The sequence below is a fragment of the Sorex araneus genome, chromosome 6 (genome assembly GCF_027595985.1).
Source record: "Sorex araneus isolate mSorAra2 chromosome 6, mSorAra2.pri, whole genome shotgun sequence".
Lineage (NCBI taxonomy): Eukaryota > Metazoa > Chordata > Mammalia > Eulipotyphla > Soricidae > Sorex > Sorex araneus.
Genome location: NC_073307.1, coordinates 159,425,923 through 159,448,254, shown reverse-complemented (window position 1 = coordinate 159,448,254; position 22,332 = coordinate 159,425,923). Strand labels below are relative to the sequence as shown.

The window sequence follows — 22,332 nt, the reverse complement described above, 5'->3', positions numbered from 1 at the left end:
GCGGGGGGGACATCAGCCAGGGCTGCCCTGTTCGTCCAATGCCCTCCAGAGCGTGCACCTGCTGCTCGAGCCTGCAGAGAAGCAGGAGATAAGCGTGGGGGGGCAGGGGGCCAGGAACTGCTGTGAACAAACGAACGCGGCACCCCCATCTGGCCATGCGCCCCCCTCCAGCAGAGTGCCCCGTAGGTCGGGAGCGAGGTCCTGGGTCCCCACGCGCAGCTGGAAGCAGCCGCCGACCCTCTCGGCAGCCTCAGGGCCACATCGATGAGTCCGGCTCAGGGTGCGGGCGCGAAGGGTCCCCCGAGAGGCCGGGGCGGGGACCCCTCCCCCCGCACCCCTGGCGACCAGCGCGACCCCCGTCCGGGGCGTGGCAGAAGCGGGTGTGATGGCTGTGTGTCTGCCTGCGAGAGGGGTCACTAGCCAGGCCTGGCCGCGGCCGCGTCGGGTCCGGCGTGCGCACGCTGCCCCCTCCCTCGCACCCACAAGCCCAGAGTGCGCCCTTGGGTCGTTGGCGATGCCTCGGGCCCTCGCCGTGTCCTTCAAACGCGTCGGGCACGCGTAAAGGCTCCAAGCGCATGTGTCGGGGGCAGGGACACACGTGATCGCGTGGGCGTGCGTGGGCGTGCACGTGCCGAGGGTCTGCCCGGCTATGGGAGTCGAGGAAGGATGAAAAAAAACGGCGTGGACACAGGGACGCAGGGGAGGGGGCGGGAACGGGGGCGGGGACGGGTTTCGCCACGCCCCCCGCATGCGCACAGGGCGGCCAGCAGGTCAGGCAGCGGGACGGGCAGCGCGGGTGGACGGCGGGGCGGGCCTCACCTGATGCTGCTGTTCCGGTGGTCTGGCGGAGGCAGCTCGACGGCGAGGCCGGTGGGCACCGGCGGCCCGGTGGGCAGCGGCTGCTGCTGGAAGATGAGCTCCGGGGTGAGGTCCACCTCGGTGGGGCTGACCATGACCTTGGCGGCGGACAGCAGGGCCGTCTTGCCCTTGTTGTAGTTCTCCAGCACCTGGGGACAGCAAGGAGTGGGGGCAGCCGTGCTGGGGGGCTTCTCGAGCCTGCGCCCACCTGCGCCGCCCACATCCCCAGCCTGGTCAGCCTTTCTGGGCAGTGGCGGAGGCTGCCCACTGCCCTCCAGGCCCCTTGGCCGTGTCCTCCCTGGGGTCCTTGTGGGAATGGGGACAGAGCGGCTCTCGGGGGGCTGTGGGGCTCCAGCCCCAGCAATCAGAGGCCTCAGGGCACTCTGCGGGTCTGTGCCGGCCAGGCGGGGGCCTCACCTTGTTGAGCCCCTCCATGACCACGTAGGGGAGATGTTCGTGCAGCATGGCCGGCGAGATGACCACCTCGTTGAAGGCCTTGTTGTCCCCCCAGATGGCGAAGTAGGTGGGTTCCTCCTGCTCACAGCAGCTGACGGGACACGGCCAGGGGGAGGGTGTGGGTGGCCCCCTCAGCTGCAGCCCCACAGATGGCCCGCTGGGGGCAGGCTCAAGTCTGACCCCCCGAAAGAGCACAGAGGGAGGAGCCCAAGCCTTTCTCTGTGGCAGCTGACGCCTGCGCCAGCGCCCTGCACCCTTCCTGAGCCACTGAGCCCGGGGATCCCCAGTAGCAGGGTTGTGGGGTCACCTAAGCTCCAGCAGGGAGGCACCAAAGCCTTATACTACTGAGCCAGCTTCCAGACCGCTGCACTCCCCCTCCAAGCAACCCTTGTGCTGGGCGGCCACTGGGGTGGGCCAGGGCCTCAGGGGACCCCTACAGGGCCTTTGCTCTCATGCACCACAGTGGGGTGCGGTGCTCCGGGGAGCCAGGGGGCCCCTGGGTGCAGGAGAAGGCTGGCCCGTGCCCAGTCCCTGGAGGATGCCGTGCCTGCCGCCCTGGGTCCCGGTGGCACCCACCAGCACTGCTCGGCCGGGTGGTTGTGGACCACGTGGATGATGCGGCCAGGCGGGTAGAGCGGGGTGCTGGCCGACAGGGCGATGGTCAGGTCGCTGGGGTGGGTCCAGAGGCGTGTGCTGGCCAGGGCGGTCACCTCCACCTCCTCGGGCAGCTCTGACTTGGGGATGCATTTGGTGGCCCCCACGATGATCCGCCACTGTGTTGGGGGTGGGGGGAGAAGGGCAGTGAGCTGAGCAGGGACAGGGGGCACTGGGATTTCAGGGCTGGAGACCAGCCAAGCCCCCAGGCCTCTGGGCTGTCCTGGGAGTTGGGGGCAGCAGGCCCCTGTGCCGTCCAGCTGCACCGCCCAGGCAGGGCCCGACTGAGAGGTCACCACCTGCCTCCAAGAGCCGGACAGCGCAGGGGTGGGGCTGACCGGCGTGGAGGAGGGGCTTATGGGAACATGGGTGGGGCTGACAGGAGCAGGGGCGGAGCTTATGGGGGAGTATGGGTGGGGCTGACAGCAGGGGCGGGGCTGGCATGCTCAGGGGCGGAGCTTATGGGGGAGTATGGGTGGGGCTGACAGGAGCAGGGGCGGGGGCGGGGCTGGCATGCTCAGGGGTGTGGCTGATGGGTTCAGGGGCAGGGCTGACGGGAGCAGGGGCGGGGCTGGTATGCAATGGAATTTATGGGGGCTGATGGATGCAGGGGCAGAATTGACAGGCATGGAGGCAGGGCTGACAGAAGCAGGGGCGGGACTATGGGTGCAGGGGCGGGGCTGACAGGAGTAGGGGCGGGGCTATTGGTGCAGGGGTGAAGCTTATGAGAGCAGGGGCAGGGCTGACGGGAGCAGGGGCAGGGCTGACGGGAGCAGGGGCGGGGCTGGCATGCTCAGCAGCAGGCCTTATGGGAGCAGAGGGGGGTGCTGATGATTGCAGGGGCTGAGCTGACAGGCGCGGGGCAAGGCTAGCAGGTGCAGAGGTGTGGTCTACAGGAGCAGGGGCGGGACCAGGGGCGGGGCTAGCAAGAGCAGGGCTGATGGGCATCTGGGGGCGGGGCTCCTGGATGCAGGGGGCGGGGCTGGCAGGTGCAGGTGAGCCTCCCAGAACCGGCTCCTGGGGTTAACTCAGTCCCCCAGCGTCCCCCCGCCCACAACCATCCTGCACCTGGTGCAAGGCCACAGGAGCCAAGTTTGGGCATGTGGGAAACCGTGCAACTGGCAATGAGATGCACGGGGTGGGAGTCACAGATGCAGTGCCCCTCCCGTCGGCGTCTCGGAGCCTGGGCTCTCCCGCGCTGTCCGCCCCCGCCTCCCAGACACCCCCAGCCCCGGAAGTGGGCCAGGTGGGGCCCTTCCGAAGGGCCTGGGGTCGCTTCCGAAGGGAGCCCTGGGCTCAGTTTCCCGGGTGATCAAAGCGAGTTGCCTGCCCACGGGGGCCCCTGCTGGGTTCCCCATTCGCCCACCCGCGGGGGCTGGGGGAGGCGCCGGGCAGAGGGTGGGCTCACTTTGGGCTTGGTGCTCCGCTGCAGGACGTCCAGGAGCTGTCTGCGGAAGCCTTCCAGCTGCGAGAGGCCGATCCTGGGGGCGCAGCGAGCCGGGCACTCAGCCTGGCTCAGGGGGCCTGGGGGGTGGGTGGGGGGCGCGGGCGGCTGCCGGGAGGGAGGAGTTCCAGCGTGGGCGGGGGAGGCTGAGGGCCAGCAGGGTGAGGGGTAGGTGGGGTGCTGCAGGGAGACAGAGGGTCAGGGGAGGCCCCTCGGAGGGAGGGAAAGTGGGGCGGGCACTCGCCTGGGAACCAGGTCCTTGCCCAGAACCACGGCGGTCACGAACTCCTTGGAGTATTCCATGGCGTCCTCGCTGCAAGGAAGGGGGGCTCAGGTGGGGAGGGGCTGCCTGCTCACTGCTCAGCCCCCTGATCGGCACCCCCCACCACCATTTCCTGCCAGTAAGGCTCTGTGCGGGCTGTGTGTGCGGCTGTGTGTGTGTGTGTGTGTTGCTCTGATTCTACTCTCACTTTTCCTGATTGTTTTGGGGCCACATCCAGGAACACTCAGGGATCACCATCACCGACGTGCATGAGCAAGGCCAGACCCCCCCACCCGGCCCTCCACCCCCACCCCCACCCCGCTCTCTCTCCAGCTGTGGCGTTAGTGCAGGCTGCAGGCCGAGGACAGCGTGCACACTTCTGGCTCAGGGGCACAGTCGCTCCACCCCACCACCTCCAGAGCTCCGGGCCCCTGAACCAGTGTCCTGGGGCCACCTCTCCTGTCCCTTCCCTCCCTGCTGGCTGCGCCCGACAGCCCAGAGCCCAGGGCCTGTCCACCCTGATGCTCCTGGGATGACCCTCTCTGAACCACACTCGGGGCGGGGATGTGTCCTCCTCCCTCTGACTTCCTCCCCTCCCCCCAACCCCTACTCTCCCCTGCTCCCGGGTGACCCCCACGTGACCGGAAGCCAGTGGCTCACCTCAGCAGGCCCCCCGGCGGAGAGTAGGCGAAGCACTTGAGGGTCGGGTACTGGGGGCGCAGGAGGAAGGAGAGGATGGCGGCGGTGCCCGCGCCCAGGGAGTGGCCCACCACGATCAAGCCGTAATGCTTGGTGCCGCGGCCCTGGGGACCGAGACAATCCTGAGAGCCCCGCCTGGCCCCAGTGGACACCACGGAGGGGCCGAGGGGGTTTCTTCTCTGAGTCTGGGGGCCCGGTCTGTGCTGCGGGGCCAGGGGAAGGGTCAAGCACGGCCCCTATCGGGGTTGGGCGGGAGGGGGAGAGAGCTGATCCCAACAAACTCCTATTCATCCTTCAAAACCTTTCTCAGAGTGACCTCCCTGGAGAAACCCTGACTTCCTCCCTCCCGGACCTGTGTTCAACCCTCACAACACAGCGGCTGCCACGCCCCCCACGCCCCCCCGCCCCGTCACAGCACAGCCTCTCCAGGACCCAGTCCTGGTCACTTGCCACCAGCCCTCGGCCCGTCCCTGACGCCGTCTCTGGGGGCTGGAAGACCCAGATTACTCCAGCCCCAGACTGACTCCCCGTTTCTCCTCTCTGAAACTACATCTGCTGTGTGTTTTGGGGGTGCCCCCACCCTCCAACCAGAGCCATCTCGAGCGGGTGTGCGGAGGGGGCAGACCGGCAGAGGAGCTGGTTGCAAAGAGGCAGAGGCCGGGGCAGGGGAGGGGGGTGTGGGGAACGGAAATGTGGGGGCAGCACCCCGCCCCCCACGCCGTGGTCCTCACCAGGTCGCGCCCGAAGGCCTGGGACAGCACCATCTCCTGCTCCAGCTTCTTCTTGATGTACTCGGCCGAGAGGACCATGCCCTGGGGACGGCACCAGCACGGGTGGGTGGGTGGGGGGGGGGCAGGGGGCTCACGGCAGCCGGGCTGCGTCCACCCGCCCCCCCGGGAGGTAGCGGGCTCCCTCCCCAGCTGCGGGGGTCCTGGCGGGAGCAGGTGGCGGGCAGGGCGCAGAGAGGGGCGGGTGCGCGGGGCGGGTACCTTGTGTCCCAGCCAGGTGCCGTGGTGCCCCTCCACGGGGAGGCGCTCGGCGTCACCTGTCAGGTCGGTCAGGGCGTCCTGGGGAACGGGACACGGACGGGGTGGGAGGGTCAGGCGGAAGGCAGTGGGCGGGCGCTCCTGGGGGCCGCGGGGTGCGCAGGGTGGGGGGCCCCGGGCGGTGTACCTTGGGGGACAGGGTTCCCCGGATGCTGATCACCACCTTCTTCTTGTCATGGTCCACGGCCACGTAGAAGGGGGTTTCATAGACCTGGAGGGGGCGGCCGGTCAGTGGTGCCCAGGCGGGACAGAGCTACCGGCCTCAGGGCGCAGGTATGAGCCCCCGGCCCCCAGCTAGCCCTGGACACAGGTGTGACTCCCCCCCACTCCCACGCTGGCCCTGGCATAGGTGTGACATCCAGGTTCACTGGCTGGCCCTAGGAATAGGTGTGAACCCCCCGACCCCCACTGGCCTTAAGCGCAGGTGTAAACCCCTCAACCCCCTCGGCCCTGGGTGCATGTGTGACCACCCCCCCCCACCCTGGGCACCTACTGGCAGACGCAGGTGTGACCCCCCCAGGTGCCATGCTGGCTCTGGGTGCAGGTGTGGCCCCGGGGCCCCCACTGGCCTTGGGTGCATGTGTGACGCCCCTTGGGCTTCCACTGGGCCTGGGCTCACGTGGCCCCGCACCCCCCCCCCCCAGCCCCGGGCTCACGTGGCCCCGCCCCCGCTGGCCCTGGGCTCATGTGGCCCCGCCCCCACTGCCCCGGGCTCACGTGGCCCCCGCGCCGGCCGGCCCTGCCCTCACCGCGTCGTGGCAGGAGGTGTAGACGATGTCCACGGCCGTCATGTTCTCGTCCAGGAAGTGGCGCCGGATGGCGATGGCGTTGCAGCCACAGCAGTTGTCCTCCTCGATGGTGACGCCGGGGGCGAAGCGGGGGCGCGCGGGGCACAGGCAGCACCTGCGGGGGGGGGGGAGGCTCAGTCCGAGACCCCACAGGGCCGGTGCCCACCCCCCCCAGGTGGCTGGTCAGCGCCAGCCTCTCGGCCACCAGGGGCAGCGGGCCTGGGCCTGGCGAGAAGGCTCTCCGTCGGGCCCCACCCTGCCCTTCCCAGTCTCCGGCTGCACCACGGTGCCAGGGGCGGCGCCCAGGGCCAGCCAGCAGGGGCCGCTCCACACCCGCCCTCCGCTTCCCTCTGCCCTGGAGACTGGGCCGGGTCCCCGGCTCTCTACTGCGCCTCTTCAGCGACACCCACCGCAGGGCCAGGGGGGCTCCTTGGCACAGCACCTGCCCTCGTGGCTGAGGTCCTGGGGCCAGCCCTGGCACCACGCACATCAGACACAGAGATCACACTGCACGTAGCACACACACGACACCAGACAGACCCACACTACTTACTCCCATGCTACACACAACCATCCATACACATGCCCACACTACATACACGTCTCATACACATGTTCACTACATACATGCGTCATACACATGTCCACTACATACACATCATATACATGCCCACACTACATACACACAACATACACATACCCACTACACACGCACATCATATACATGCCCACTACATGCACGAATCATACACAGGTCCACACTATGTACACATGTCATACACATGCCCACCCTACATACATGTGTTATACACATGCCCACTACATACACACATCATACACCTGCCTACTACATACATATGCCATACACATGCCCACACTACATACATGTGACATGCCCACACTACATACACATGTCACACACATGCCCACACTACATACATGTGCTATACACATGCCCACTACATACATCATACACCTGCCTACTACATACATGCACCATACACATGTCCACACTACATACACATGACATGCCCATATGACATGTATACGTCACACACATGCCCACACTACATACACGCGTCATACCCATGCCACAGTGTGACCCCCCCCACACACACACACACAGTCAGCGAGCCCCTCCTGACCAGGGCACCTAGCTAGGGGGTGCAGGTGCATCTCTGGCCAGCAGAGGGAGCCAGCAGAGCGCGGACGGGCCTGGCCTGCGGATTGGGAGCCCGAGAGGCTGCGGCCCACACGCCCCCGCAGAGACGGGCCCTTCCGGGTGGGAGCGGCTCTGAGGCCTGGGCGACTGTCTCCCTGCCCACGGGGGCCCCGTCTGCAGAGATGAGCCCCCAGCCCACCCACACTGCGGGCCCAAGGTGGGGGTCAGCCCGCCCTTCCACTTGCCACCTCTTCCCCGGGGCCGGGCCATTGGGTGGGCGACACCCTAGCTCTGGGGGTCCCTTCCTGACCCGGGAGGGCTGCCGGGCCTGAAGCGGGAGCTGAGGCCGCCCCCCCCACCCCGGCTGGAGGAGGCAGAGCGGGGGCGGGGAGGATGGGGGTGTCTTGGGGAACACGAGGCTGGGCCTGAGGGGTTCCGACTGACCCCAGGTCCAGGGTGAGGCTGGGGCTCAGTGGGGGGCCGGGCTGGTTGGGGCCCCCTGGGCCCCCCACTCCAGGCCTGCCTCTCTCTGCACCCCTCCCCGGCACCTGAGGGCACGCAGCACTGTCTGCTGGCCTCCCCGGGGCACTGACCAGCTGCCACCAAGGTCTTTTGTGTCCCACGCGCCAGCAGCAGCCTGCCCCACGCTGCCGGCGAGCCCAGCCGCAGACCCGTCGGGGCCTGTTGGGGGCTGGCTCCAGGGGCTCCTAGTCCAGTGCTCACTCGAGTGTGCGGGGCACCTCTCAGCCTTGCCAGGGGTGCCCCTGGGCACCGGGAGGAAGGGCAGCTGTGCATGGCGAGTGGGAGGGGAGTGGCCGGGTCCACCCGGCCTTGTGGGGGGATGACCTGGGCGGGGCAGGGCAGGGGGGCCAGTGCAGACACCCAGCTTCCTGGGGGAGAGGCCACAGGAGGGGCTGCACACTCGCAGGCTTTGGGGGTCTCTGTGGGCCTCGGGGGACGAACCCGGGGACAGGAGACGTCCTCCGGGCTGTGGCCCAGTCGGGCCCAAAGCAGAGCTGCCCGCTGCCCGCTGTGGGGGTACAGAAGCCTCGCGAGCACCCGCCACGGCTGGGACCTAATGCCCAGGGCTGCCCAGGTGCCCTTTCCTAGGACCCCCGTGGGTGGCCTTCCGGGAGGGCGGGGAGCCGGGGGGTGTGGACAGTGGGGTGGGTGGGCGCCTGATCTGTGGGCAGGGGAGGGGCAGGCGGGCACTCACGAGCAGGAGCGGGCCAGGCGGCAGAGGCCGCAGGCGGGCTTGCGCATGAGGTACATGGGCCAGCCGTAGGCGGCCAGGGCGAAGAGCATGTAGTAGCAGACCTCCTTGTAGCGCTGCATCTCCAGCTGGAAGAGACGGGCAGGGGTGGGGGGGCAGGGCGGGCGGTCACCTCGGGGCAGGCGGGGGGCACCCCCCCACCCCCGCCCTGGAAGCAGGGCGGCTCCTCCCGGGGCGGATAATTGTGTTTCCCTAATTATCTCCCTGCAACTGGGCCACCATCCTCGGGGGAGCGGGGGCTTGCGGCTCCCGGCACGGAATTAATGATTCGGGGACAAAGAAGCGCAGCTTGCAGGGCGCTGGATCAATTTCCCAGCCCGCCGGAGTCTGGGAGGGCGCCCCCGGCTGCCTGACCCCCGTGTGTGGCCGCTGGGCGCCCAGACGGGGCGGGCGGCCTGTGGCTGGTCTGTGCTGGGGAGACGCCCCGGGGCATGCCCTGCGTGGGTGTGTTGGGCAGGGGTGAGGGGCAAATGGGTGAGAGGGAGGTGCCCACCGCGTGGAGGTATCTGAGGCCCGTGGCTGGAGGGTGGCACCCGGGTGCCCCCAGCCCAGCAGGATCTCGGGGACCCCGGGAGTTGGGCTCTCCCTGAGGGAATCGGTCACCTTGTCACATGAGAGAGGACAATTAGTCACCATGGGGCGGGGGGAGATGGAGACAGAGGGACAGAGACAGAGAGAAAGAGAGAGAGAGAAGAGGAGAGAGGGGGAGAGATGGGAGAAAGGGACAGAGAGGAAAGAGAGGGAGAGAGAGAAAGAAAGAGGAGGGGAGAAGGAGAGAGGAGGGGTGAGGAGGGGAGAGAGGGAGAGAGGGGGAGAGAGACCTCTGCCTCTCAGGCCCAGGCTGCAGGGGTAATGCCCCTCTGTCTCAGGGCAGAGCCCGGTGGGGGCCAAGGCTGACCCCTGGCACCTTCCCGGTGGGTGGGGGAGGCTGGGGCATTTGGGGGGGGCCTTCCCGTAGGCCCTTGGTTCTGACGCTGAGGCTGGGGAGGGCGTGCCCCGTGTCCCCGTGCCACAGGGACAGCCGTCAGGTGACCCGGCTGTTCAGAGCGCCTGGGACGAGGTGGAGAAGAGGGTCCTGGAGAAGGGGGTCCCGGAGAAGGGGGTCTCGGAGAAGGGGCCCGGCGATGGGCGGGGGCGGGACCAAACACCTATCCAAGGAGCCCCACGGGCCCCGCCCGCACGCCGGGGTTCCTCAGGGAGGAGGGGGTGCGGCGGGGGGAGCCGGGGTGGGGGCGGGGGGGCTCACCGAGTTCTTCAGGTCCAGGTACTTGGTGTTCCTGGTGACTGGCATCCCGGACAGGAAGGCCAGGATGTCATTGTTGGCCTGCAAGGGCGGCGCCTGAGCGGGAGCCCCCAGGCCGGACCCCCGCCCCCGCGCCGCCCCCCCCCCCAGCCCCGGCTCTTCCCATCTCCCACCTGCTCCCTGCCAGCCCAGCCCGGGGGCCGGCGGGGGAGGGCCATGCACCCTGGGGGCCAGGGAGCCCCGAGGCGGGGCCGACCCGGCCGACCCCCAGCTCAGCCCTCGCGGGGACCCGGTGCGGGCCGGGGGGCGTCCGACGGGGCGTCCGGGCGCACCTCGTCCAGCACGGCGCTGCGCTTGGCCCGCTGCCGCTGCCGCAGCAGCACCAGCCCCGCGATGATGTCGGACGGCACGATGTCCAGGTCTCGGAAGAACTCGGCGAAGAGGTACGCGATCTCCGAGTAGGCGTCCTGCACGGGGGAGCGGGGGGATGGGAGGGGGGAGGGGGCGTGAACCCCGGGCACTCCCGGCCTGGCGTGTCCCCCCACACCCAGCTGGCCCCAGACCCCGCCCACGCTCCGCTCAGCTGGTTCCTCCCGCCAAGCTGCTGCCGCTTCCTGCAGGTCCCTCCCCCCTACACCCCGCAGCAGGCCCTGGACCCTCCAGGGGGGGCCTGGACACGGAGCAGGGGCCCTGGGAGCAGGGGTCACGGCTGGCCGCTGTCCCCAGCCTGGCCCTGGCTCACGGGCCAGTGAATGAGAATCAAGGGCCAAACTCAAAGCTACTTCTTTTTTTTTTGCTCTTTGGGTCACACCCGGCGATGCTCAGGGGTTACTCCTGGCTCTGCACTCAGGAATTACTCCTGGCCGTGTTCAGGGGACCATATGGGATGCTGGGAATCAAACCCAGGTCAGCCGTGTTCAAGGCAAACACCCTCCCCGATGTGCTATCGCTCCGGCCCCTGGAAGCTACTTCTGGACACGCCACTTGGGAGAGTGCAGGGAAGCCTGGTGGGTAGGGCGAGGTGTTGGCAGGTGCCTGGTCCTTTCTGTTTGGTTTTGGTTTTGGGGCCACGCTGGGAAGCGCTCAGGGTTGACTTCTGGCCCAACACTCAGGAATCACTCAGGGGGCCGTCTGGGCGCAGCTGCGTGCCAGGCAAACGCCCCCCCTCCCCCGCCGTGCCGTCCTGGGGCCCACACGCCCGACCCTTAACCGTAACCCTCAACTCGAGCGGGCGACGCCCCAGCCCGGGAGACGGCACGCGGGGCTGGGTGCGGGTCCACAGCGCGGCCGTGACCTGGGCTGACACGGCCGATCCAGCACCTCAGGCCTGTGGGGGCCCAGCAGGCGCAGCCCCCCTGCTGCAGAGAAGCGACCCCCACGGCGCCCTTCAGCCCGAGGGAGCCTGGGGGCTCTCTGCCAAGTGCTCACTCACACCACACCCGAGGGGTGGGGAACCCCCGGGAGCTGCGGCCACTCTGGGCCTCGGGGCCGCCCTGCAGGGCAGGTGCAGGACTGGGCACCCGCTACAGACCCTGAGGCTGGGGTCTGCCTGAAGCCCCCGGGCTGCCCAGCGCCCCAACTGTGAGCAGCGGCCGAGGGGCCCCTTCTCTGACTCGGGCTCCTGGTTTATACCATCTGGGGACCTCTGGCAACACCCCAGGGTGGAGGAAAGGCCCTCCCCTCCAAACCCAGCCCCCCCCCCACACACACAGACACTCAGACATTTACAGAGACACACAGACACAAAGACACTGACACACACACAGACACAGAGACACAGAGACTCACAGACACACAGAGACACGACAGAGACACAGCAGACAGACACTCACACAGACACATAGTGAGACACACTCAGAGACACACAGACACACAGAGGTACATACAGAGACACAAACACACACACAGACATACATAGATACACTCACACAGACACACATTCACAAACACAGATGCAGACACACAGGTACAGACACATATACACACAGACACACATATACAAATACATTCACGCAGACAAAGAGAAACACAGACATACATGCAAACACACATACATAAACACACAGAGACACAGGCAAACATTCATACAGATGCACATTCAAACACACAGACACACGCAGAGACACAAAGACACACACAGACACATGCAGAGACAGACTCATACACATACACACACACACACACACACACACACACACACACATGCATACATACTGGCCGGGGCCCCGGCACTCACTGGCTGGGCCCCTGGTACTTTCTGGCTGGGCCCCCGGTACTCACTGGCCGGGCTCGGTACTCACTGGCCGGGCTCAGTACTCACTGGCCGGGGCCCCGGTACTCACTGTCGGGGTTCAGTACTCACTGGCTGGGCCCCGGTACTCACTGTCTGGGCCCGGTACTCACTGGCTGGGCCCCGGTATTCACTGGCTGGGCCTGGTACTCACTGACTGGGCCCAGTACTCACTGGCCGGGCTCAGTACTCACTGGCTGGGCCCCGGTACTCACTGTCTGGGCCCGGTACTCACTGGCTGGGCCCCGGTATTCTCTGGCTGGGCTCGGTACTCACTGACTGCGAGTCCTTGGTGCGGGTGCAGCAGAGGAAGACTTTGAGACGGCGCGACCAGCTGGTGGCCTGGCCCTCCTCCAGGCGGTGGCTGCAAAGGGCAGGGGGCGTCGGTGTGAGGGCGGGGCTCACCCTGCGGACTCAGGTGGCCTCCCTGGACCCCCCCAGGGCACGGGGGCAGGCCAAAGGGACAACAGCCTGGGCTGGGCCACCGCCAGCCGATGGGGACACACAGACCCTTGCAGGGCCTCTGTGGCCAAGGCCAGTGCCCACGTGCCAGGTCTGGACAGGTGACAACAGTGTGTGTGTGTGTGTGTGTGTGTGTGTGTGTGTGTGTGTGTGTGTGTGTGAGAACAAAGCTGGGAGCCTGGCCTGAGTGATAGCACAGCAGGGAGGGCATTTGCCTTGCACGCAGCCGACCTAGGTTCGATCCCAGCATCCCATAGGGTCCCCGAGCACTGCCAGGAGTAATTTCTGAGCACAGAGCCAGGAGTAACCTCTGAGCATCACTGGGTATGACCCAAGAAGCAAACAAACAAAAAGCTGAGGGTCAAAGTAGGGGGGTGTCTCTGCAGCACCCAGGCCTGACGCTCAGACCCAGCCCCCAACCCATGCCCAGATCGCTGAGCTCTGGGTGGGCAAACCAAGGGTCTGAGACTCCAGGGGCAAGAACCCAGTGCTGGAGGCTCTGCAGGGGGGGCCACGGGCGGTACAGAGCCCTGCCGCCAGTGCGGCCGGCTGGGCAGGGGCAGGCCTACTGGAGAAGCGAGAGAGGGAGCGGACCCCACGCGTCACGCCAGACATCGGAGGCGTGTGTGTGTGGGGGCACTGCTGTTCCCAGGCTCACAGCTCAGAGCGACCACGTCCTGGGGCGCAGGGACGTGCGGGTCGAGAGCGCTTGGCCGCAGTACCCCCGCGGCCCACCAGGGGGCAGCAGGGGCCGGGGCTCCTCCGAAACCCGCCAAGTTTCGGTGCTGACACCCAGACAAGTTCTCCCGCCCCTCCAGCGCCCCTTCCTGCAGAAATCAATCCCGTCTCAGCTCGCGGGAGCGGCCAAGCCCCGCCCGGGGTGGCTGCGGGGGGAGAGAGAGGGGTCGCAGGGCCGGCGGTGGGGCGGGGGCGGGCCGTGGGGGGGTCCCTGGGTGGAAAACAGGTGGTCTCCGGGCGGCGGGCCAGTGCGCTCACCGGAGGGACGCCAGCCGGGGGCACGCGCACCTGCTGCACCCCTACTGCCACCTGCGCGCCCCCCGCCCCCGCCCCACGCACCCCATACGCACACACGCACCCCAGGCGCACCCCTCCCGCGCGCGCGTGCAGCCGACTGACCCGACCCTGGCCACGGGCAAACTTCCTAATTAAAATAACCGGTCCCCGCCCATCACCCCGAGGGCCCTGGGCGGCCCTGGGCCCCAAAGGCAATTTACCCGGAGTCAGGGTGGGGGAGGCGCGTGTCCAGGGCCCCAGGAGCCCAGAAACCAGGTCGGGTGTGGGCGTGTGGCTCAGAGCGAGCAAAATGGGCCAGGGCGGGCGCCAGAGGGACCCACGCGCGCGGCTCCGGCTCCGGTGGGGGCCGCTGGGCCCGGCTGGGGGCGGGGCGGGGAGGAGGTGGGGGCTGGCAGTGCCCGGCTGAAGGGCGAGGAGGGCCCTCCGGAGGCCAGCACGACCCCTGCTCAGCTCCTGACCTTGGGGTGCGGCCGTCCAGCTCCCCACGAGCACGAACCTTGCAGATGACCGCCTCGCTGGACAGGGGCCCTCCTTCCCGGGGCCACATCTGCCAGCTCACTGGGGTGGGCGCCCAGACCTCGGGCTGCCCCTCCCCCCTCCCGCCACTCTGCAGGCTGCCAGAGCTCACTCCAGCCAGGGCCCCGCCCAGTCCTGCTCCAAGTCACCGAGGCCAGCCTTCCCCCGTCAGCCACCTCTGGCCGCCTTGCGCTGAGGACAGGGTCTCCCCAAAAGGGTGACTGGCCCTGGGATGGGATGAAAGTTCCTTTGTTCGATGAATGAATGAATGGTCTGTATAGACTTCCGGTTGGTTTGCTTTGTTCGTGGGCCACATCTGTCAGTGCTCCTGGCTCTGTGCTCAGGGATCACTCCTGGCAGTGCTCAGGGGACCAAATGAGGTGGCCGGGGATTGATACCCAGGTCAGCCACGTGCAAGGCGGGCACCCTGCCTGGTGTCCTAAGGCTCCAGCCCTCAAGGTACATTGGGGGTGGGGTACGCGCTTGAGGGGTGCTGGGTGGATGCATTTTCCGCGGCTGGGAGCCTGGCCCAGCGGCTGCCAGCAAGGGCGCCAGGGCTGGGCACACGCTCTGCACGCAGGAGCCCTGGGTTTTTGTTCTGACACTGCATGCTCCCCCCAAACGCTGAGCACAGACCCGGGAAGCGACCCTGAGCACGGCTGGGGGTGGCACCCCAGAGAAAAGGAGAGGGCCAGACCGGGGATGGGGCCGCCTGGGCGGGCTCGGGGCCCCTCTCTGCTCCGTGCCTGCCCCATCGGTGGGTGGGGTGACGCAGGGACCTCCCGAAGTGCTTCACCTGGCTCCGTGCACAGTGCTCCTGGCCCTGCCGAGGGCTGCTGACTCTGGTCCAGATTGTCTGACTCTCCGGGTGGAGGCAGGGGGCGGGGGGACACCCCCGGCCCCGCCCACTGCCCAGCCCAGGGGAGCCCAGGTCAGAGAGGAGACTGGGTGGGGGAGGGGGAGGTGGTGACGTCACTCACCGTAGGTTGTAGGTGCGCAGGTTGCGCTGCCTCCTCTTGGTGGCTCTGAGCTTGACGAACGTGCGGCCCGTGGGGTCGAAGACGCAGAGGACGGTGATGCAGACGCTGAGGATGACCACCCAGTTGCACACGACCATCCCTGGGGACGGCAGTGGGAGGCGCCGGTGCTGGGGCAGCTCCCGGGCAGTCCCCGCAGCCTCCTCCGCATGGGGGGTGGTCCTGCCAGCTCGCGAGCCCCTACCCCCGCCCCCCAGCCTGGGGCGCGCCACCCCCACCCGCAGCCTCGCCCGCGCGCCCGTACCCAGGGTGACGTTCTTGGCTGTGAGGTCGTTGCAGGTGGTGTAGTACTGGGTCAGCCACACGATGCCCACGATGGCGTAGATGAACTCGATCACCAGGATGGCTGCGGGGAGAGCGGCCGAGGTGGGCGCGCAGGCCCGGAGAGTCCCACAGGGGGCGTGGGGGGGCGGGGCAGGCTCCCTAATCCGTCGGGGTCTCAGTTTCCCCCTCGACAGGGAGGGCACGATGTGTGGCAATCAGGGCAGAGGGGTCCAGGACACTGTCGCTCTCTCCCCACAAGGCACCGGGGGTGGGAGGCGGGTGGGAAGCAGTAAGGGGGCTCCAGTACCCCAAGCAGGACCCCCCCCACACTCCGTGCGCAGGGGTCTGCGGGGGACACAAGCGGCCCCCCTGGGGTCCCCATATGCCTCACCTGGAAAAGGTGACCCATAAATGCTCCTCCGCACGCTCCTGCGAAAAAGCGCCCCCCAGGAACCAGCCAGAGCCCTGCCAGGGCCGGGAAGCGGAGCCCGGGAGGGGGCACCAGGCTGGCACGGGAGTGGGGGGGAGGGGGCAGCTCGTCCAAGCACCGGGCCTTCTACTTTCCAGGGAGGGGGGCTGCGGGGTGCTGCCCCGGGGCCAGCAGACACGCATGCGCCTGGCTCGGGGGCGGCTACCTTCGTCTGCCCACCGCAGTCTGCGGGAGCCGCCCTCGGTGCCAGGGTCACTGGGTGCCAATAAAACTATATTTGCTGCCCGCCCACCCCCCACAGAGCAGACGCTGGATTTGGGCATTCGGGCTGTCCGTGACCCCCCACCCCTGGTCTGGAGTGGAAAAATCCAGCGGGGCTGCTGGTGGGCGCCCCCGTATCCCGCGGCTGCGTTTGGGCGGAGGCGCGCGCGGGCGCAGGTGGGTGCGCGCGGTGCAGGTGGGTGCGCGCGCGGTGCAGGTGGGTGCGCGCGCGGGGCTTACCCAGGCGCACGTAGAGCACGTACTGCATGGACTCGCGCGGCTCCGTGTAGAGGATGCCCCCGCGCATGCTCAGCCAGATGATGGCCATCTCGGCGATCATGCAGCTCAGGAGGATGCCCAGGTAGCCGCGGCCGTGGTCCACCAGGTTCAGGGAGCAGGCCTCGTGGGGGTTGTACACCAGGCCGAAGAGCACCACGGACAGGATCACGAACCTGGGCCCGGAGCAGGGGGGACACCGGGGCCGCGTGAGGGGGACGGCGGGGGCAGCCGGGCACAGTGCAGGGTGTGGGGGCAGGGCCATGCAGCGTCTCCCCGGTGGCACCGCCCCTGAGGGGCGCGGGGGCGCGCGGGGGGCCGGCCGCGGGCCCCTTCTCCCCGGACTCACCACGTGGTGTGCAGGAGGAAGAGGAAGATGGCCGGCAGGACCAGGTCATCGCTGCCCACAGACCAGCGCCGCCGGAACACCACGATCCCGGGCATGGCTGGCGGCTCTGCGCAGGCTCAGCGGGCCTGGCGCGCACCTCCTGCAAGAGAGCAGGCAACCCCGTGGCACCCGTGCCGCCCCCCAGAGCCATCCTATACCGCCCCCCTGCAGCCCACAGGCCTCGAGGCCGGGACTCAGCCCCGCCCCGCACAGTATCCCGCATTCAGAGCGCGCCCCCTCACCCCCACCCCCCACCCCGGGAGCCTGAGCAAGGCCGGGGCGCGGGGCCGCACCGGGCACGCGGCGCTCAGTGAACTAGGGCTCCAGGGGCTTGTGCTTAAAAGCTTTATTTGGGCTCTGCAGCCACATCCAGCGGTGCTCAGGGGTCTCTCCTGGCAGGGCTCAGTCTCACAGCGGGGGTCCCCAGGTTCCAACCCGCAGTGGGCTGCGTGCGAGGCAGGCGCCCTCCTCCCCGCTGCCGCCTGCCTCTCGCCTTTCTTGCTGGGCCCAAACCATGTGCCCTGCGCCCCTCGGACAAGCCCCCACCGCGAATGCGATAAGGCCCGGGAGTGTGTGTGTGTGTGTGTGATGGGGGGACACAGAGACCCCCACAGGGGCCCAAGGACCACAGGCAGCAGCTTCCCTGTGTGTGGGGGGCGAACCTGCTGGGGGAGTCGTGCCTCTCCCCCGCAGGAAGTGACATCATCGGCCTCTCTCGGAGGAGGGGCGCCCGGTCTGGGAAGTGGGGAGACGGAGAACGCCCCGAGCCCCACCCCCAGCCTCCTGTGTCCCCCACTGGGCATGGGGACCCCCGCTCGCGGGAGCAGAGTGGGGGTTAGTTCCAGCAACTGCTCCCCTGGGGACAGACCACCTCCCCAAGGAGAAGGTCCCCAGCCGCCCCCCCCCCCCAGTCACAGCGCGGCTCCACCTGCCTGCGTAGGGGGGCGGTTCACAGGGGCGCCCCCATCGGGTCTGTGGCACACCAGGGCCAGAGTGGGGGGCTGGGGGGGGTGCCGTCTCCGCGGCCTCCGCCCTCCCCCCGCCCTCCCCCCTCACTTACAGCCACTGCTGTGCTCTGCACAGGGACGGTTTGGACCCCTGGCGTTCTGGGGTGGGGACCCCCTGCAAGCCCTCCGTCCCCTCCCCCACAGTCAGAGCAGGAGGCCTGGGGGGGGGGCCTCGGCTGCAGGTCACTGTCCGGGCAGCAGGCAGGACCGCGGGGCCTCTGCCGAGGGTCTGAAAGGGCCTTTCTCTGGAGCCGGCCCTCACAATGGGGGGCCTGTCGCCCTGCGGGGGACGTGACTTCATCTGGAGGAAATGTCCCAGGGGGCAGGGGGCACAGGGAGCAGGCACCCCCGCCCCTGCAGGTGGGTGGCCGGTGGAGGGGGCCCTGGGGTGCCCCCTGATGCCGCCCCCACCCAGGGCCCGTCCCCTGGTGCTCAGGCGGCCGCCACTCAGGGAGGTGCTTTGGAGAACGGCCGGGTTCCTCTCTGTGACACCCACAGGGCTGCCACGCGGAACCCTGCAGGGTGAGGACCCCCCACGCCCCCTACTCCACCCCCCAGCCGCCCGCCACCCCCAGTGCCGCGCGGGAAGGGCCCTGCCCCCTGCTTCCAGGAAAGGCCTCCTCGTGGCCAGGTCGGCCAAGGGTCACCTCCCCAAAACCCCTCCCTGGCCCCCGCCTCTCTCTCCAGTTCCTCTCGGTGCTCAGGGCTCTCGAACCCCTGCAGGCTTGCGGCCCGGGCTGGCCAGCTCCGGGGTGGGGGGGTCCCGAGGGCGGGCAGCAGCACCTCTCCTCTGCCCTGTGCGTGTGGTGAGGGGACCCCCAGCCCCCCGAGGCCTGTTCCCCGCCCCTCCCTGCCTGGGCCTCTGCCTGCCTGCGCTCCTGCCCTCTTAGCTCAGGGCCTGGCCCCTTTAGGCCGACCCCGCCCAGACCCCAAGGCCGGGGGCTGGGGGGAGGGAGAACCACAGCCCCTTTGGGAACTGGCCCAGCTTCAGTGCATCTGCGAAGGGGGTGATGCCCCCCAAAGCTGCTGGGCTGAGGAGGCGCCTGGCCAGGCTGGTCTAAGGGGGCTTCTCAGCACTCAGTGGGGGGCTTGTGAAGGGCCCCAGGGCCCAGCGGGGGCCGAGGCTGGTTCCAGCCGGTGGCCGAGGGCTGGGCTGACCCCGGGGAGCTGTAGCAGGTCTTGGCCAAGGCCCGGTGGGCGGGGACAGGAACCAAGGCAGGCCCGCCTGGTGCCGGCCAGGAGAGGACAGGACGACCTCGGGTCCAGGCCAGGGGCCGCGTGTGCTGTCCGAGCCCTGCGCCCCTGCTGTGTGGCCCTGCAGAGTCCCTCCACCTCTCTGGGCCGGGGCCGAGCAGTGTTCCCTCCCGGGTGAAAGGTCCCCAGCACCCCCCGCTCCCCCCATCCCAGGGCACCAGTGACTCCGAGGCTCTGCGCCCCCTTCCATCCCTCGGCAGGGTGCAACCCAGAGGAGCCCCCTCCCCACGCCCACCTGGGGGCCCCCAGGGCACCCCGGGGTGGGTCTTTGCCCTCTCCCTCCCCGGGGGAGGGGGGTCACAGGGCTTATGCTCCAGCACTCCAGCTAGTGGCTGTGTGGCCCCGGGACCCACAGCGGCTGTGGTGGGGGAACCTCATGGGCACCTCAGGGAGGAAGCGGAAGGAACTCGCAGACAGGTGGGCTGGAAGGATAGCACAGTGGGTAGCGCATTAGCCCTGCAGGAGGCCGACCCGGGTTTGATCCCCAGTATCCCCTCTGGTCCTCAAGCCCCACAGGAGTGGTTCTGAGAGCAGAGTCAGGAGTAAGCCCTGAGCACGGCTGGATGTGCCCGCTCCACCAAAAACAGAAATGTAAAACTAAGCCTGAGTCTGCCTCTGCAGGGGGCCGTGGGGAGGGGCGCGGGCTGCTGGGGCCTGGTGTCCTCGGGAGAGCCCAGGACAGCCTTTCCCCCCGAGGTCAGGGCGCCCGGATGAGGTGTCGCTGACCTTGGACGGTGCCGCAGGCAGGGACGGGAGGTGGGACCCCTCACACCCTCCCTGCTTCTGGGTCGGGTGCGGCGGGGGGAGGGGCTGTGGCAGGACGGGGACAGGTGGGCGCGCTGCGTCCCCAGAGGGGCCCTGCCGGGGGGCGGGTGGAGGCGCCTGCTCCCCACCAGAGCCAGAGATCCAAAGTAAATTAAAGGAAAGTCCGCAGCGGGTGGGGAGGGCGCTTGCCTTGCATGTGGCGGCTTAGGTTCGATCCCCGGCACCCATGCAGGCTCCAAACAGGACCCCGAGTGATCCCTGAGCACAGAGTCAGGGGCAAGCCTTGAGCTCAGCCAGGTGTGACCCCAAATCAAAAACCAAACAGTGGCTCACCCCACTGTGTGGCTGGGCACGAGAAGTAGAGGCGTGCATGTACATCTATGAGTGTGTGTACATGCGTGTATATTTGTGAGCGTGTGCATCTGTGAGCATGTGCATCTGTGAGTGTGGACTTGAGTGTGTGCACTTGTGAACACGTACATGTGTGTACATTTGTGTGTACATGTATGCATTGTGAATGTGTGCCTGTACGTGTGTGTACATGTGTGCATAAGCATGTGCATGTGTATCTGTGTGCGTGTACATGTCTGCATCTGTGTGTACTTGTCTGCATTTGTGAATGTGTGCCTGTATGTGTGTGCACATGTGTGCATAAGCATGTGCATGTGTATCTGTGTGCGTGTACATGTCTGCATCTGTGTGTACCTGTCTGCATTTGTGAATGTGTGCCTGTACGTGTGTGCACATGTGTGCATAAGCATGTGCATGTGTATCTGTGTGTGACATGTATGTGTATCTGTGAGTGTGCATGTAAATGTGTGTGCACCTGTGAGCATGTGTGCATACATGCATATGCACTATGAATGTGTGCATCAGTGAACATGTGCATCTATGAGTGTGCACTTGCGTGTACGTGAGCATGTGAGTGTACGTGTGTGCATCTGTGCACATGTACATAAGAGTGTGTACATGTGTGCATCTGTGAACATGTACATGTGTGTGCAATCTGTATGTACATTTGTGTGCATCTGTGAGTGCTTGCTTGTACATGTATGTACATCTGTGAGCGTGTGCATGTGCACGCACAGCGGGGAGTGGGTGGTGGGCCCGGGAGTTCGGGCGAGGTTCCTCTGTGCTGGGGTGAGGACGAGACTGAGACGCCCCCAGCCGGCAGATGCCAGTAGGACGAGGCCCAGGCGCCTGGTGCCCGCCCACGGGTCCCACTTGGCCCCAGCAGGGCTGGGCTCAGAGAAGCCGGGCGGGAGGTGTCAGGGGGTTGCGGGGGGGGGGGGCGGCCCCGGGGCGGGGGGGCTCGGCTCCACACGGGATGGGGAGACGGGGTCCCTGCACGCCCCGCACAGCCGGGGTATAGGCCAGGGCCAGGCAGGAGGGGAGCAGCCACCCCCAGGGTCGCAGGCACCGAGCACCAACACAGAGAGCCTGGGGGGCCGGAGCAGCATCCCCGGTGCCCCCCCATCCTCCTGGGTGGGCATGTGCCTACGGCAAGGTGGGGAAACTGAGGCTCCAAGGCCTGGCCCCCAGCAGAGGAAGGAAACAGCAGACGGGGCCCTCTCGCCCACCCCGGCACCCCCCAGCACCCACTCCTATCCCCCCAGGCCCAGGTGAGCTGATCCCCCCATCCCCGCACCCCCAGCACCCACTCCTACCCCGGCTCAGGCGGCCGGTCCCACACACCCCCACACCCCTCAGCACCCACTCCTACCCCGGCCCAGGCGGGCCAGTCCCCCCACCCCCGCACCCCCAGCACCCACTCCTACCCCGGCCCAGGCGGGCCGGTCCCGCACACCCTAAGGGCCCTTTGTCTCCGTGTGCACTTGCAGGGGCGCCCGGGCCAGCAGGAGTTCACGGGTCCGGCCACCCTCCCGAGGAGCTGTCAGGGCCTCCTTTATGCCCCAGGCCCGGCTTTCCTTTCTCACGCTCATTATTTCATTATTCCGGCTGTGACCCGCGGAATCTGCCATCTGCCGCGGGCCCGCGGCTGACAGGGTCTTGCTGGACGGCCATCAATTGGGGCCTTTGGTCTCCTGGCCGCGGCTGGGGGCTGGGGGTTCACCCGCTTCTCTCTCCGGGACTTGCCCGGGGCTCTCTTGGTCCCAGCCCCCCCCCCACCCGTGGCCTGTTTTCCAGGACTGGAAAGTTCTGGGCTCACTTCTCCATGGAGACCGTCTGTTTTCCAGACTCGAGGTGGGGGGTGGGGTGGGGTGGAGGGCCGAGTCCCACACTGGGCCAGGCAGGCCTGGGTGCCTGGGCGAGGGCCCCGCGCCTGCTGCCCCTCACGGAGTGGACAGCTGCTCCGCCCCCCCGCCCCTGCCCATCACGCCAGACCTCGCTTCCTCCGACCCCGTCACCAGGTGTGGCCCCAAAACCAAACCAATAAACAAACCCAACAACAAAAAGGCCTGGTGTGTGTGTGGGGGGTCCCACCCACGTCCCCCTTCCCC

General features: G+C 67.8%; 1 protein-coding gene across 1 annotated transcript in view; it reads right to left on the bottom strand.

The window, feature by feature from the left end:
* The window catches only part of DAGLA (diacylglycerol lipase alpha), a 45,509-nt gene that overhangs the window by 3,845 nt on the left and 19,332 nt on the right, over positions 1-22,332 (bottom strand). The window contains exons 2-19 of the mRNA XM_055141663.1: positions 16,806-16,944; positions 16,421-16,632; positions 15,470-15,571; positions 15,169-15,307; positions 12,452-12,539; positions 10,218-10,352; positions 9,889-9,966; positions 8,586-8,710; positions 6,169-6,322; positions 5,547-5,630; positions 5,363-5,440; positions 5,105-5,185; positions 4,335-4,477; positions 3,657-3,725; positions 3,377-3,449; positions 1,891-2,087; positions 1,276-1,405; positions 820-1,007 (exon numbers count right to left, since the gene is read on the bottom strand). Of these exons, the coding sequence (XP_054997638.1) occupies positions 820-1,007; positions 1,276-1,405; positions 1,891-2,087; positions 3,377-3,449; positions 3,657-3,725; positions 4,335-4,477; positions 5,105-5,185; positions 5,363-5,440; positions 5,547-5,630; positions 6,169-6,322; positions 8,586-8,710; positions 9,889-9,966; positions 10,218-10,352; positions 12,452-12,539; positions 15,169-15,307; positions 15,470-15,571; positions 16,421-16,632; positions 16,806-16,900 (2,171 nt within the window). The 5' untranslated portion in view covers positions 16,901-16,944. The remainder of the gene's footprint in view (positions 1-819; positions 1,008-1,275; positions 1,406-1,890; positions 2,088-3,376; positions 3,450-3,656; positions 3,726-4,334; positions 4,478-5,104; positions 5,186-5,362; positions 5,441-5,546; positions 5,631-6,168; positions 6,323-8,585; positions 8,711-9,888; positions 9,967-10,217; positions 10,353-12,451; positions 12,540-15,168; positions 15,308-15,469; positions 15,572-16,420; positions 16,633-16,805; positions 16,945-22,332) is intronic.